This window comes from Phoxinus phoxinus, assembly GCF_949152265.1.
Source record: "Phoxinus phoxinus genome assembly, chromosome: 20".
NCBI classification, from domain to species: Eukaryota; Metazoa; Chordata; class Actinopteri; order Cypriniformes; family Leuciscidae; genus Phoxinus; species Phoxinus phoxinus.
Genome location: NC_136895.1, coordinates 24,551,187 through 24,567,215, shown reverse-complemented (window position 1 = coordinate 24,567,215; position 16,029 = coordinate 24,551,187). Strand labels below are relative to the sequence as shown.

The 16,029-nt window shown below is 41.1% G+C and overlaps 3 protein-coding genes across 3 annotated transcripts in view; 1 reads left to right on the top strand and 2 right to left on the bottom strand.

The window, feature by feature from the left end:
• Nucleotides 1-16,029, bottom strand: part of gpd1b (glycerol-3-phosphate dehydrogenase 1b) — a 154,677-nt gene that overhangs the window by 121,971 nt on the left and 16,677 nt on the right. The window lies entirely within an intron of this gene.
• The window catches only part of LOC306988763 (uncharacterized protein), a gene marked incomplete at its 3' end in the record, with an annotated part of 40,414 nt that overhangs the window by 24,121 nt on the left and 264 nt on the right, over nucleotides 1-16,029 (bottom strand). Inside the window, exons 2-3 of the mRNA XM_079593912.1 lie at nucleotides 2,618-2,932; nucleotides 2,134-2,436 (exon numbers count right to left, since the gene is read on the bottom strand). Of these exons, the coding sequence (XP_079450038.1) occupies nucleotides 2,134-2,436; nucleotides 2,618-2,932 (618 nt within the window). The remainder of the gene's footprint in view (nucleotides 1-2,133; nucleotides 2,437-2,617; nucleotides 2,933-16,029) is intronic.
• On the top strand, nucleotides 11,455-15,055 carry LOC306988363 (uncharacterized protein). The gene is made up of 2 exons (XM_079593299.1): nucleotides 11,455-14,071; nucleotides 14,127-15,055. The coding sequence occupies exon 1, from the start codon at nucleotides 11,636-11,638 to the stop codon at nucleotides 13,694-13,696; it is 2,061 nt and encodes a 686-aa protein (XP_079449425.1). The 5' UTR covers nucleotides 11,455-11,635; the 3' UTR covers nucleotides 13,697-14,071; nucleotides 14,127-15,055.

The following is a 16,029-nucleotide window of genomic DNA, read 5'->3' as shown; positions in this document are numbered from 1 at the left end:
TACCGTGACGTCACTTCTTACCATGGATCCAGAACGAGCTGTATTTAGAGCTTGATTGAATAAATAATTCGTTTATAATGGGGAGGACGTCTTAAGCTATGAAACTTGCAGGACGTTTTAATGGTACAAAGACCTCTTATATACCAAAAGATCAAGGCAAATTTGGTTTCTCATGTCATGACCCCTTTAATATATACTGCTCACTTTACGACTTTAATAGTCTAGAAAAAAATGAAAATATATTTTTTGCAGAATGCTGAACACATTTATTAAGCGTAGCGTCAGTTCTGGCAGGTCAGTCAAGCGCTCATCAGCTGAATCTCGGCTGATCCACGTTCGACCAATAGGAATACAACGCCTATCACTGTATACATGTATAAGCTCCTTCAGTATTATCAACAGCTATCGCGTTTCTAAGGAACAAATTACCCTCCTCCATCCCCAGCTCCTGGTCAGTCAGGATTTGGCCTTCTGAGTGCCCTTTGAATCAGAATCAATTCTCGAATTATGTACTTAAAATCTTGAATAAATGATATTTGCATGCATTCATGTTGGTTCTGTTCTGTTTACCCTAAGAGGGTGTTGGGTTGCAATCTTATTACATTTTTAATTTAGATTTCAATACAATAAACTGAGAAAGTTCTGTACATTGAATTTAGCATTTAAGATTATGATGATGATATCAGCTGATATTCCTGCCAGTCCTGTTCTCTCTGTTAAGTGAGTCAGATTACTTAAATCTCACCCTTTGTCTTTGGCCCAGTCGTTGACTAATTAGGCTGATTGGATTACCATACATTTGAATGACACTGTTATGCTAATGAGATCAGGAAATCTCTGTAAACGAGCTGACTCATGTAGGCTACGTAATTTACATGCCACCACTATGTAATCGCTTGGTTATTTTGGGTGAACACTTCAAAAACTAGTGGACAACTTTCTTCAAGATGGTTTACAAAGAATGTATGCCTCACATATAAAATGTCTACCACCAACTATGGGGTTCTTCAATAGTAGCCTACACCTTCCATCAAAAAAAATTATATATGATCTAAATTGATTTATTACTGTAATGCCTGGAAAAAGTAACTTCTTTACTGTATGGATGTATTTATAGAGGAATGTTTTAAAACAGAGGAAAGCTAATCAAGCTAGCATGATGCTAACAACATGCTAACCATGCTAACAACTGCTAATCATGCTAGTAACATCCTATTATTCTTATTTATTTTGATTATTTTAATTTATTTTATGTAAAGCACTTTGAATTACCATTGTGTATGAAATGTGCTATATAAATAAACTTGCATAGCGCCCTGCGTCTCTCCCTCTCTCTCTCTCTCCCTCAGAGGATTTACATTATCAAGCAGCCAATAAGTAATGGCCTAACATCTTCATAGCCACAACATAGCAACCAGTTACAGCACCCTAGCAACCACCCCAAACGACTAACTAAATGTTAAATAAGGAATATCACACTCGTAACCATGCGTTGTTGCTGTATATCAGCACGGCTGTGATTCGGCCATAGGCACGAGGCCGGTAATCACAGGATGCTGGTATATACTAAGAGCACCCTGGCAACCACCCCAAACGACTAACTAAATGTTAAATGATATCAGCACGGCTGTGATAGGTCATAGTACTAAAGGCACTCATTAGTAAAGATTTTAATAACTTCATAGCCGCGCCCTATCAACCACTTAGGCCCCGCTAGCAACCATAAAACAACAACTTGAAAATAATGTTAAATCAAAACATCTGTGAACATTTCTTATTTGCTTTTTGAATGTTGTAAGAATATCATGATGAAGAAATGTTTTAATTGTTGGGAAATTGCGCTGTAAAGCGCAGCATTTCCCCAGTGCTTTTGAATGCTATTTTAGAGTCACTGCTTATAGTGTAATTTTAACGTCAAAGCAGGGCAATAATGTTAACGTCTTGAGACTCCCCTGCTTCACAGCATAGTAATGATATGCTAAAGCTGCACATTCAAAATGTAAGGATTCTGAACTTATCTGGGTTTTACAGTGTAAGGCTTCATTTGTATTTGGAGGATGGGGTTTTCCATAAGGGTTAGCAAACGTAATGACAAAGTGAACCGAATTGAAAGGGAACAGATATTTAACTCACCGTAAACAGTGAGGGTGAAAATCATCTTCATATAGTTGATGTCAAGTTCATAAACTCCAGAGTCTGTGGTTGTGGTGTGTGTGATGGTCAGAGATCCAGTTTGTTTGTCCAGCTTCAGTCTGTCTCTGAATCTCCCATCAAGAACATCATCATATACAGTGATTTTGTTGGCCCATTTATTGATTTCAGCTATTACAGGTCCATATTCAAAACTCCACTGAATCCGATCGTCATCCTTCATTTCAGTAAGATCATTGTGTAGAGTGACAAAATCTCCCTTCTTCACTGATATTTCCTTCACAACTGTCTCACAAAACACACACAGAACAAACAAAAACAGTTTTGGTTTACTAAAATAAATAGTTTGAAGTGTAAATTGAAAATGAATATCATCAAACAACAGAAGTAAAATGGAGTTTGGATTAATATTTGTATTTCCGTGCTGATTTAATCATAAAACAGGTGAAATAAATATTTAACTCACCAGAGACCGTGAGATCGAAACTCTTTCTTGCACTGTTGGTCAGTATTTTATAATATCCAGCATGTTTCATTGTGGTGTTTGTGATGGTCAGAGATCCAGTTTGATAGTCCAGCTTCAGTCTGTCTCTGAATCTCCCATCAAGAACATCATCATATACAGTGATTTTGTTGGCCAGTTTATTGTGTTTAGCTATTAAAGTGATGCTATATCCAAACTTCCACAGGATCAGATCATCATCCTTCATTTCAGTATCAGAGTTTAGAGTGACTGAATCTCCCTCTTTCACTGACACTGGCCAATTAACTCCAAACACACCTGAAAACAGAGTTTTCACAGATTAAAGCTTTAAAATGACTTGATGTTGGTTTAATCAAGCTTCACTAAAATACTTTTAATCAAATAATACTTTGCAGCAGCACAAAGCAGTAGAGGGTCCTGGCTGTAGAAATTTAGGTAAGGCAGATACCGGGTCTTAGCGTTAGTTTATGATAAACATTTTGTAAGCTTTATATCCTAATCGATGAACACATCAAAAACACACTTTTGCTACTATCCAAAAAAAAAAGATCTAAATTGATTTATTACTGTAGGCCTAATGCCTGGAAAAAGTAACTTCTTTACTGTATGGATGTATTTATAGAGGAATGCTTTAAAACAGAGGAAACTGCTTTAAAATAACGTTGAAACCGTTATGAGCAAAGTATACAGTTTCACCTTATACCTTCAATGTGTCTGTAATGGTTATTGAATCATTTTTAAGTAAGCACACCCTACAAAAAAACACACACAAAACCTAATAATTTCGGTCAAACCGTTTGACTCAAACGTAAAGATGTAAAAGTAAAAATGTAAAATGATTGCCCTCTAAATGCTGTAGCCTAGTATCTATATGTGAAACATTGTAATAACTACAGCACATACAGAGGACAATCATTTTCCATGGTGGAACCAAGCGGCAACCTCCCTGTCTCTCTCTTGAAACCAACACGGAAGTGAATTAAACGGCAATTCATCGACTGGCCGCTTGAGGCTGGCTGCAGAAGGGAGTCAAATCTGTATCTCCCGCATGTTAAAATGTCCAACTTTACAGCAGAAAAAAACATGTTTACAGCCTGGTTCTCTCTGTGGCTTTATAGATACAGCTAATTTTGCCCTTCATAACAACTGTGAGGGGGGTGAATTTTTTTAGAACTCACCCGTTTAGTTGATTAATATTTAAAGTTCTGCAAAATTAAGGGTGTGTCCACTTTTGAGTGACAGGTGGATTCCCGCTGATGTAAATGCTAGCCGGTTAGCCGTCACTTCACCTCAGCAAATTCCAGCCGCTGAACTTGCCATCTCTGCCGTGTTTGTGCTTTTTTTCGGGATTATTTCATATAATTTAATACACCCATTACTTCGCCCATGGCTTTGGATTCCGTCGTTGTCGTCGAGTGTCGTTCGAGAGAACCAGCGCTGTATTCCAGTGGTTCTTCTCGGTGAACATGCACTAATGGATGTCTGACAATTTCGTTGCTTTTGTGGAGTTTTCAGATTTAAAAACGTCTATAGATATAAAGGCTACACTCGTTCTGCGGTACCGTTGCTCTGGAACAGATTATAACATGCTTATGTACCGTCAGATGAAATCCTGCAGGTGTCTGTGTCTCTCCGTCCATGCAATAAATGCACGTCCTTGAATGAACGCGGATTTCTAGCGCATTTACTTGAACTTCATAGGTAATATATCTATGTTTTGACTCATTTGAGAATTGAGATGCGGCCAAAATCAGAATTTAAAATGGACTGAATAATAAAGCTCTCTACGAACTTGACGAGCGATGCCGCGCTGAAGGACCATAGACTGTAACGTTAATAAAAGAGTGACTGACATGTTTGCACATAATCACGGTCACACTCACACACACTCTCGGAGTAATATTGTAAAGTTACTGCATAATACATTTTCAACTAGCAGAATAGCTGTACAGAATCACGATACACAGTCTCACTTGTAGCTATGTCTTTTAACTATTATAATATTTCGAAGGGCAAAAACAGGACCTTTTAATTGGCATTCTGATTTTAATCATCAACTGTCAGTGTCACTTTAGTGCGAGCCCCTGTGCAGTCGCAGACTTGGTACTGTGAGTAGCATAGCATTAGCTCCCAAGCCTGCGCTAACCAGAGCTAACTCCATAACGTCGCGCTAGGTGGGCGTGGTTTCAGATAGCCAGGCTCCTCAGCTCCGCCTCTTTGCCCATATTCTGTTATCCGGGAGTGACGAGCGGTGACGCGAGGCCAAGATGGCGACGGCCGGCTCCGCCCACTTTAGGCTTCAAAAATGCTCTTCAGAAACCTACGGGTGACGTCACGGACACTACGTCCATATTTTTTTACAGTCTATGGGTGGAACAGGTTGTTTAAAAAATGGTCTGTAATGTCTTTCTCTAACCTAATTACTTAATATACCACTGCTAAGCATTAGACCCACACGAATTTGGTACTTTAGTGTGTGACATTAAGTTATTGACTGTTTTTTGTAGTAGGCTAAGTAACGCGTTTCGAGTTGTGCACTTTGCAGACGGTTCCTTCGTGTCTCTCATCCGCCTGCGCATAGAGATCAATGTATTTTGTCAACTGTAAAGGAAAGCTCGTTTTGAGGAAAATTTGGGTTGGAGTTGCTTGTCTACGTTCCTACGATTGAATAGAGGTGTTATTTGTGTAGTAGCCGTTTCGTTCACGAGGTATTGAACGCAGAAGTCCAACTTTACGCAGAACGCAGAAACCAACTTTAATGTGAAACAAGTTTTAATATTGAGTAATTTGTAATGAGCATTCGTTCGCCGTTTATTTTTATCGTCTGAAGCAAATAACAAAACAATGTCGAGCAAAATTCAATTAATAAATTATTTATTTTGTCAAATATTAAAGCGAACAGTTTATTAAACAAAACGTCACGTTTGTTTTCATCGTTGACCATACAACATGTCTTACCGTAATCAAGTAGACACAACAACAGGAGAAATGTAAAATGCTTCATTTTCACTGTTTGTTCCTAATAGATGATTGCAGATTCAGTGAAATGTTCTGGGTTTTTTTTATCTTCATTAGGGTCGCGAAGAGTTACAGGGAAAGTATTTTGGAGACTCCCTACGCAGTGCAGCGCGATGACGTGACGTTACATCACGCTAACTTACAAAAAAAAAAGCAGCTTGGGAGCCAAATAAATCCTCATCCCTTAAACTAGTTCGTTTATAGTACAACATATGTTGTTTAGTAGTGCCCTGAACTAGCTAGGTGCGTGCAGAGACTAAACCACAGAAATAATTACTGAATTTACACACATTACAGTTAAAAGGTTTTGGTGCAATGGGATTCATGCAGACAAGCAATGATTAGGTCAAAGATCAAACTTGAATAAGGAATAACACATTTCTTAAGTAAAAATTTAATATTATAAAGACAAACAAATTAATCACGTAAATATTTATAATAAAATCCAAAGTATTGCAGATGAAGATTGTGACGATCATGTTGTGGAGATGTGACAGGTTAAAGGAATACTTACTGTACTGTTATAGGTTAAAAGGTTTTAGTAAATAAATAGGATGTGAGTATCTTAAAATATGTTATAAGTTAAAAGGTTTTAGTAAATAAATAGGATGTGAGTATCTTAAAATATGTAAGGTTAAAAAGCTCATGCGTTCAGTATTAGTAATAAGGATTTATACAGTTCATATAATTGTGTTAAAAAGTCCAAATCTGACATGTGTACAAAGGGTAACAATTATCAGACGAATATGTAAACGTTATATTGATTACTTCATTTTGTAGTGCCTAATTTACGGGTAAAAAGTGTTGATCTGTGATCGCCAAAGTGATCTTAATCTATGCGCCCGTGATTGATTGCTTTTGTCTTCCAACCCTTTTCTCCGGGGAAATCGCGGTCTTTTCCTCATAACACTAAAGTTTTCAGTGAGGAAACCTAACCGTATCACTCTCGTGATTATTTCTCCCCTTTTTCAGGTACGTTATTGGTATAAAAGTAAATGTAATAAGGTGTTAACATGTCAAGAGTGTTGAAGGTGTGTTTTAGTAACATTTTGAGTAAGTTAGAGTTAAGTTTGCAGAGTGTGATATGTGCGTGTGTGAGCGGAGCCCCCGCTCGGATACAGAGAAAAATAGCTTCATACCGAGGGTAGCCGCCATTTTATGTCAATTGTGAATGAACAGATACGCAGTTAATAATCTATTTTGCTGTGTTATTTGTATAATGTGTTTTAAGCACTTTATTGACATTTTTGGTAAATGTAGTTATGTTTTACTGAGCTAAAGCTACTTTGTGCTTGATTGACAGCTAAAGTTATATTGACAAAATGAGTATATATACATATATGTTCCAGTGAATGCTAGAGTATGCTGTTGTCACTTGAATAAGCCATATACCCTACAAAACTACTATTTGCTGTAGATCTGTTGATCTGTCAAATGTATTATTGTAAAAGATGTGGATCTGTTGATTTGTAAAATGTATTATTGTTGCAAACAGATAACACTAAAGTTTTCAGTGAGGAAACCTAACCGTATCACTCTCGTGATTATTTCTCCCCTTTTTCAGGGGTGTAACATTTTGGAGGCCCCAGCGAGGATAGCTGTTCAGATGTCCAGTGGCCATATACTGGTCGCTTAATTCCGAGCCAGCTAAATCCCCCCAATAACAACCCGGGCAGGAAGGAAAGTGTTGCTGTTCAGGGACCTGGATCCTGGTGGTTAAGTACGTGTCAACTGAGGCCATTAAGAGATCATCAGAGACAGTAAAGACCATCTGGTTCAAGTCCTGCACGGTAAAAGTTTCTCCTGTCCTGTCAACATGACAACCACATTGGAAGAGCTACAGGGAGAGTTAGTAGGGAAATTGCACACCCTGACTAAAGACGAGTTACTAGAGATATGTGATTTTCTTGGCATATCAGGTGAACAGAGAAGAAATGTCCAAGACAAATCCCGCATTTCATTGATGACTCTTATCATGATGTTCATTGAAAGAGAGGAATTGTCAGAGTTAGAAGATGACGGCATGTCGGAATTGTTACTACTTCAAGACAAAATGGCGGAGATGATCAGTGGCATGAATAACAAAACAGAGCAAACTGAACATGATATGGAACCAACAGAAACACAGCGCAGAACAGAGGAACCAGCTGTAACCCCACAACAAGGAGCGAAAACTGAGCAGGTTACTGCAGTCAATGCAATGATCAGTGATTCTCTGCGCCAGCCCCAAACCCCTGTCCATCCTCAGGTGAGCATGCAGCCCTCACCCAGCGCTCAGCCGCAGCCCAGTCAATACTGGCGCAAAGAGTTTAAAATTTCTGGCCAGATAGGTGAACCGGGCCAGAGAGAGAAACTGATTTTTTCCAGCCTTGCCCATCAGATTGAGAATGGACTCAACAGAGGTTATCCTGAGGTAGAGATTGTAGATGCAGTAATCAGGGCCATTTCTCCAGGCTCACAGCTCCGCAGCTACTTGGAAGGCAAACCCCAGCTAACTCTTCCCACACTTAGATGCATCCTGCGTTCCCACTTTCAAGAGAAGAGCGCGACAGAACTTTACAAACAGCTAACTTCAGAATCACAGCATTGCAAGGAGACCCCTCAAAGCTTCCTGATGCGCGTCTTCGATTTGAGGCAGAAAGTACTGTTTGCATCCCAGGAGTCAGAATCAGGACTTAAGTATGACCCGGCGCTGGTCCAGCGTATGTGTTTACACACAGTCCTTACGGGTCTCCAGAGTGACAGTATCAGGATAGACATGCAGCCTCTTCTGCTAGATAGTGAAACATCAGATGAGGTTTTGCTAGAGAAGCTTAACATTGCTTGTGCTAATGAAATAGAAAGACGAAACAAAAAGCGGTTTAATGCCACACAGCCTGCTACAACTGTCAGTGTAGTCCAGTCAGAAGATACGCCATCTGCAAAGTGTTCTGCGAAGGAAGTCAAAGCGAAGATACCCGCAGAACTCTTAACAGAGTTAGCTGAACTTAAGACGGGTGTAGCTTCTCTAAAAGGTCTCAGTGCAGAGATAGCTCAGATTAAGGAGACATTACAGCAGCCTATGTTTCAGTCACAGCCTTATGCTTATGCCCCACCTCCAGTTAGGAGGCCAGATAGGGAACCCCAGCCACCTCTTCCCCAGCAGCAGTATTACAGCAACTACAGACAGCCCCAAGCACCACCTGACCCTGCACAGCATCAATATGCACCTAACTGGTATACAAACCGCTCTGCTCAAGCTACAAGGAGGTGTTTTATCTGTCAGCAGGCCAGAACCGATGAACGCTGCACACACTGCTTCCGATGTGGGAGTGGAGAACATTTTCAAGCTGGATGTAAAATCCGGGGAGTCAGACCATCAAGAGAGGCCCCTTTAAACGGGAAAGGGTTACCGCTGAGGGACGAGTGTTAACCATAGCTATCGAAAAGTCCCAGAAATGTGCAAATTGTGCCAGAGAAGATTTAATTGAGAACCTGAAACAATGTTCATCATGTAAAGAGACACTGTATTGTTCCAAAACATGTCAAAACCAGCATTGGACCAAACATATGGAAAAATGCACTGACCAGAAAATTGACTCTACCAGTGAAAAGCTTTTCTGCACAGAGGAAAATGCCCACTCTTTGCCATCTCTAGCACAGGTTTGCCACCCCCATAAGGTCACCTCGTTAGTCGGCAGACAGTGTCTTGTTGAGTGTCACCTGAATCACCAACACCTCCAAGCTCTATGGGACACAGGCTCTCAGGTTTCAGTCATTGATGAACGATGGAAAGAGGAATTCCTCCCAAACGCGAGGCTGAGGGATGTTTCAGAAATCCTGGACTCACCTGATGATCTAAGATTGACTGCAGCAAATGGGACTGAAATGCCGTACCTGGGATGGATTGAGACAACTTTTCGGCTAGCCTCTGAAACTGACCAAACAAAAGAACTGATCATCCCAGTGCTGGTAATGAAAGGCTGTCACCTATCTCATCCCATCATAGGTTTCAATGTTATCGAGCACATCCTGGCAATGACCGAAAAGACTAAACGGTACAGTACAGTAAGAAAAGCTTTTCCAAGCCTCAAAAGAAACAAGGTGAGCGCTTTTATACAGGCTGTTAGCGCAGAACAGACAGATGAATATGGGGTGAAAATAAAGGAAAAGAAGGCTGCTGTACCAAAACACAGTAGCATTCAGATTGAGTGCCGTGTAGCTTCCCAGCCTTTCAAAACGGACATGACGATGCTTTTTCAGCCAGACCTGAACCCTCAGTGGCCAGATGGACTTGAGTTCTTTGACACATTAGTCAGAGTCAGGAAAGGTGGTTGTCCTGTCATTATGCTTGATGTCTCTAACCCCACTGACCATGACATTGCCCTGCTAGGACGCACAATAATCGGTACAGTACAAACCATTATGACTGTGTTACCTGCCCAAGTCTTTGAAAAAGCTGGCACCTCAGCCACAGTGAATCATACCAGCGTTCGAACCCCATGTAATGTTAGTGAACAGTGGGATCCACCAGTAGGGTTAAGTCACCTAACCGAAGAGCAGAGAGAAGTAGTTAGGCAAATGCTTAGAGAAGAGTGTCACTCCTTCTCCAGATCAGACAATGACATTGGCTGCATTGAACGATTGGAAATGACTATTTCTCTAAAGGACTTGGAACCGGTCAATCGCACATACATGTCAGTGCCCAGGCCACTGTATCAGGAGATGAAAGGTTACCTTCATGACCTCATAGCTCAGGGCTGGGTTAGGAAGTCCAACTCTTCATACTCTTCACCTGTTGTGTGCGTTAGGAAAAAGGACGGGACCCTCCGGTTGTGTATAGATTACAGAGATCTGAACCGAAAGACGCATCCCGACCGCCAGCCCATCCCTCGGGTCCAAGACATCCTGGACAGTTTAGGTGGTAATTCCTGGTTCTCCCTCTTAGATCAGGGAAAAGCGTATCACCAGGGATTTATCTCTGAAGAAAGCAGACCACTGACAGCATTTGTGACCCCCTGGGGACTCTATGAGTGGATACGCATGCCATTCGGCCTCATGAACGCTCCTGCAGCTTTTCAGCGTTGTATGGAGGAATGTTTGGAAGGGCTCCGGGATAACATCTGCATTCCTTATCTGGACGACACACTAGTTTTCAGTAAGACTTTCGACAGCCATGTGAATGATGTGCGTAAAGTTTTGCAGCGCCTCAGAGAGTATGGCATCAAACTCAAGCCAAGTAAGTGTGACCTCTGTAAGCCCCAGGTCCGTTATTTGGGAAGAATCGTGTCTGCAGAGGGCAGCAAAGTTGACCCAGCCGATTTTGAAGCAGTAAGAGCATTGAAAGAAATCAAACCAGAGACGGTGGGCCAGCTCAGGAAAATGCTTGGTTTACTCACTTACTACAGACAGTACATCAAAGACTTCTCTAGGAAGGCCAGCTGTCTGTATGACCTCCTGAAAGCAGAGAAAGTACCTGACCACCCACGGAAAACTAAAACAAAGAAAATAAGTCACGTTGTGCCCTCAAACAAGCCAATCCTGTGGAGTGACCAGCACCAACAGTCACTTGAACAGTTAATTGAATGTTTGCTTAACCCACCAGTCTTAGGTTTCCCTAATTTCACTCAGCCATTTGTTGTACACACTGATGCGTCACACCAAGGCTTGGGAGCAGTTCTCTATCAAAAGCAAGATGGGAAGCTTAGGGTCATTGCTTATGGCTCTCGAACATTAACCGCAGCTGAGAAGAACTATCACTATCACTCTGGCAAGCTAGAATTTCTAGCTCTAAAATGGGCAATCACTGATAAGTTCCGTGATTATTTATACTATGCTCCGACATTTACTGCGTACAGCGATAACAATCCGCTCAGCTACATACTGTCTACTGCAAAACTGAACGCAACCACTTCCAGGTGGGTGGCAGAATTAGCTGATTTCCACTTTACAATCAAGTACAGGCCGGGCAGAGAGAACAGTGATGCAGATGCTTTGTCAAGGATGCCACTGGATGTAGAGTCACTGATGAGAGAATGTTCTGAAGAGCTTCCACCAGACACTATTACTGCCACGATACAAGCAGTTGAGGTACAGAAAGAGTATGTTGCAACTTGGTCACTCTCAGCTGCATCTATGTCCGTATCAGTTGAAGGTGAGACAACCGCTGCATCCATCAGCTCGATTCCAAAAGGTGAGATAAGAGAAGCACAAAAATCTGATCCGGTCATCCGTCCTGTGCTCGATTTCAAACTATCTGGTTCCAAACCACCAGTTAAGGAGCAAAAAGAATCCAGTCCAAAGATAAAATGCCTATTCCGAGAATGGGACAAATTGACAATCGATAGTGATGGCATTCTGTACAGAATCACTACAGCCCGCAAGCAGTTAGTTCTACCAGAGCAGTACAAAGGTAAAGTGATGAAAGAGTTACACGATAACATGGGCCACCAAGGTACTGACCGCACTGTATCACTAGTCCGTGACCGCTTCTTCTGGCCATATATGCAATCTGACATTGAGCACTATGTGACTAAAACTTGTAGCTGTGTCAAACAGAAAAAGCCAAGCCATGAAATAAGAGCTCCTCTGACAAACATTGTGACAACACAGCCATTTGAACTGGTATGCATAGACTTCCTCCATCTTGACAGATGCAAAGGCGGATATGAGTACATCCTCGTTATTGTTGATCATTTTACACGTTTCACGCAAGCCTATGCCACCACGTCAAAGTCAGGAAAAACTGCTGCAAATCTCATCTTCAATGACTTTGCCCTGAAGTTTGGGTTCCCTGTCCGCATCCACCATGACCAAGGGGGAGAATTTGAAAATCAGTTGTTCCATCAGCTAAAGAAACTCAGTGGCATGGCGGGGTCCAGAACAACACCCTATCACCCAATGGGTAATGGTCAAGTGGAACGTATGAACAGAACCTTGTTGCAAATGTTAAAGACACTAACTGAGAGACAAAAGTCAAATTGGAAAGAGTCTCTGCACAAACTAGTTTATGCATATAACTGCACCCGTTGCGAAGTGACTGGCTATTCACCCTTTTATCTTCTGTTTGGGAGATCACCCAGGCTTCCAGTTGATATGCTCTTTGGATTGTGCACAGAGGCAGGTGTCAGTAACCAGCGAGACTACGTGGAGAAATGGAAACAAGGGATGGAGGAAGCATACGCCATTGCAAATGAAAATGCTCAGAAAAGTGCTGAAAGAAGTAAGAAGTACTATGACACCAAAGTTAGGAGTGCAGTGCTACAGCCTGGCGAGCGAGTTCTGATTAAAAACCTTACACCAAGAGGAGGACCCGGTAAACTCCGTAACTATTGGGAAGATACAATTCACACAGTAGTGAGACAAATGGGTTCAGACTTGCCGATTTATGAAGTGAGACCAGAAAAGGGTAGGGGACGCTCCCGAGTTCTGCACAGAAATCTGCTCATGTCCTGTGACCACTTACCTTTTGAGACACAACCAGAAATGACTAACGAGGATAAAAGTAAGAAAAAAAGACATCAGCCTGCATCACAGTCTCTTGACTCTGATGAAGACAGCGGGGATGAATATGATCTTCATCATGAGCCGCTACAAGTCCCCACATACATTGAATCAGCGAGAGAGTCGGAACACAGGCCTCCACCACTGAAAGAGACAGTTGTAGTGCCAGTTCCTGACATGCTACCAGCACAGTTCCTTGTTGAGAAGCAGTTGGAGGGGACAACAACCGTTAAAGGCTTACCTGCTGAAGAGATGAACTTGCCTGCTGAGGAAATGAACTTGCCTGATGAAAATCTGCCTGATGATCGTCCACCAAGGGCCTTTCCTTCATTAACTACTGTTGCTGAACCTGAGGACCCAGCCTACCAGCGGCCACAAAGAGAAAGACACCCTCCAAGACGGATCACCTATGATCAGCTTGGTAGCCCTTCCTTGTACAGTATCCAGCCACAACCACAGTTGTTCTCTGTCTACCCTGCACCAGGACTGGTTCCGTGGTTGCCATCACCACACCAATATTACCTCCAGCCACCCTGCATGTATGGACTTCAGCAAGCATAACGCTATAGAGATGACAGGTTTGACTGATTTTACACTGTTGCGAGAGACAATTTGCAGACTATGCATACAGATCATTGAGCCTGATGGACTGTTGATCAATAGAGAAATGAGTTCTCAATGAGAAAGGACTGCTTATGGACTGTTTATACAGCTGGTCAGCAGATATGGACTGTGGATAATGCGTTGACTTTATTTGAGCTGTGACTTTTGACCTCTGCTCAAGTACTGGCTCATATAAGATGATTTTCTAGGTCCAGAGCTTAAGAGACTGTTTAAAATGAATGTTGGTAATGTCGGGACGACATTTATTTTGTCGGGGAGAATGTGACAGGTTAAAGGAATACTTACTGTACTGTTATAGGTTAAAAGGTTTTAGTAAATAAATAGGATGTGAGTATCTTAAAATATGTTATAAGTTAAAAGGTTTTAGTAAATAAATAGGATGTGAGTATCTTAAAATATGTAAGGTTAAAAAGCTCATGCGTTCAGTATTAGTAATAAGGATTTATACAGTTCATATAATTGTGTTAAAAAGTCCAAATCTGACATGTGTACAAAGGGTAACAATTATAAGACGAATATGTAAACGTTATATTGATTACTTCATTTTGTAGTGCCTAATTTACGGGTAAAAAGTGTTGATCTGTGATCGCCAAAGTGATCTTAATCTATGCGCCCGTGATTGATTGCTTTTGTCTTCCAACCCTTTTCTCCGGGGAAATCGCGGTCTTTTCCTCATAACACTAAAGTTTTCAGTGAGGAAACCTAACCGTATCACTCTCGTGATTATTTCTCCCCTTTTTCAGGTACGTTATTGGTATAAAAGTAAATGTAATAAGGTGTTAACATGTCAAGAGTGTTGAAGGTGTGTTTTAGTAACATTTTGAGTAAGTTAGAGTTAAGTTTGCAGAGTGTGATATGTGCGTGTGTGAGCGGAGCCCCCGCTCGGATACAGAGAAAAATAGCTTCATACCGAGGGTAGCCGCCATTTTATGTCAATTGTGAATGAACAGATACGCAGTTAATAATCTATTTTGCTGTGTTATTTGTATAATGTGTTTTAAGCACTTTATTGACATTTTTGGTAAATGTAGTTATGTTTTACTGAGCTAAAGCTACTTTGTGCTTGATTGACAGCTAAAGTTATATTGACAAAATGAGTATATATACATATATGTTCCAGTGAATGCTAGAGTATGCTGTTGTCACTTGAATAAGCCATATACCCTACAAAACTACTATTTGCTGTAGATCTGTTGATCTGTCAAATGTATTATTGTAAAAGATGTGGATCTGTTGATTTGTAAAATGTATTATTGTTGCAAACAGATAACACTAAAGTTTTCAGTGAGGAAACCTAACCGTATCACTCTCGTGATTATTTCTCCCCTTTTTCAGGGGTGTAACAGAGACAAATTCTCTTTCATGCAAATGAAGCTCCAGAGTTCCAGAAGCCAAAGCCGAGATGCCTGCAGAACATCTGAGTCTTCCTTTGGCCAAGACGCAATTATTATAGCCTACCTTTTTCTTATCTGTTATTTCACAATAACCAAGTGTCATAACATCTGGTATTCACCCCTCTTGTTTTCCCACTAAGGTCTACATCTTTTGCCTTTCTCATAATTGTGGCATTCTGCCAATTGATGGTAGACTTTCCCCTACGGACCAGACTTAAAGGTCCCATATTGTAAAAACTGAAATGTCCTGGCATTTTTCATGATAACAGAGGTCTAGGGGCTATGTAACTACCATATAACAGTTTCAAAACAGTCAATCCACAGACTGCATAAAGTAGTGCCTTTTCACGAGCCATTGTGACTTCCGTAGCCTATAAATGTGATGTCAGAACTCAGAACTGCAGTCACCGCCTTCAGTCACCACCCCGAGCACTGCCCACCGTCACAAAACTACATCATTGCACAGAACAACATTAATATAAGAGACCAGTGGGTTTATTTATTTAGAAATAGGCAATTTAGTCCGACCTTAACCGTCTGTTCTGCACATTTTACAAGTGAATGCTTCGTCAATCAGGCATAGTTCAATGCTGGTTTTCAAAGAAGCTGCTCATCAAAGATGCTGCAGTCCACTTCATAGTTGTACAAGTTTACCTTGGGTGTCAATTGTGCTTATGTTCTCGCATTCTGTCGGCATCTTTGCACATTTACTGTACCTCAAGTAGGCTACACCTTTTACAGAAAAAGTAACATTGTAAAAGAAATGGTAGCATGTAAACTTACTGTATCAGTGAAGGCAATATTGCATTCGGTGTCTGTCTGCTAACGTTACATATTATAAAGCAGTTAAGTGTTTCAAAATCAGTGTAGCCTATA

Bases quoted from the DNA above. Each gene is read 5' to 3' on its own strand.
- LOC306988363 (XM_079593299.1), top strand. From the start codon at position 11,636: ATGCCACTGGATGTAGAGTCACTGATGAGAGAATGTTCTGAAGAGCTT.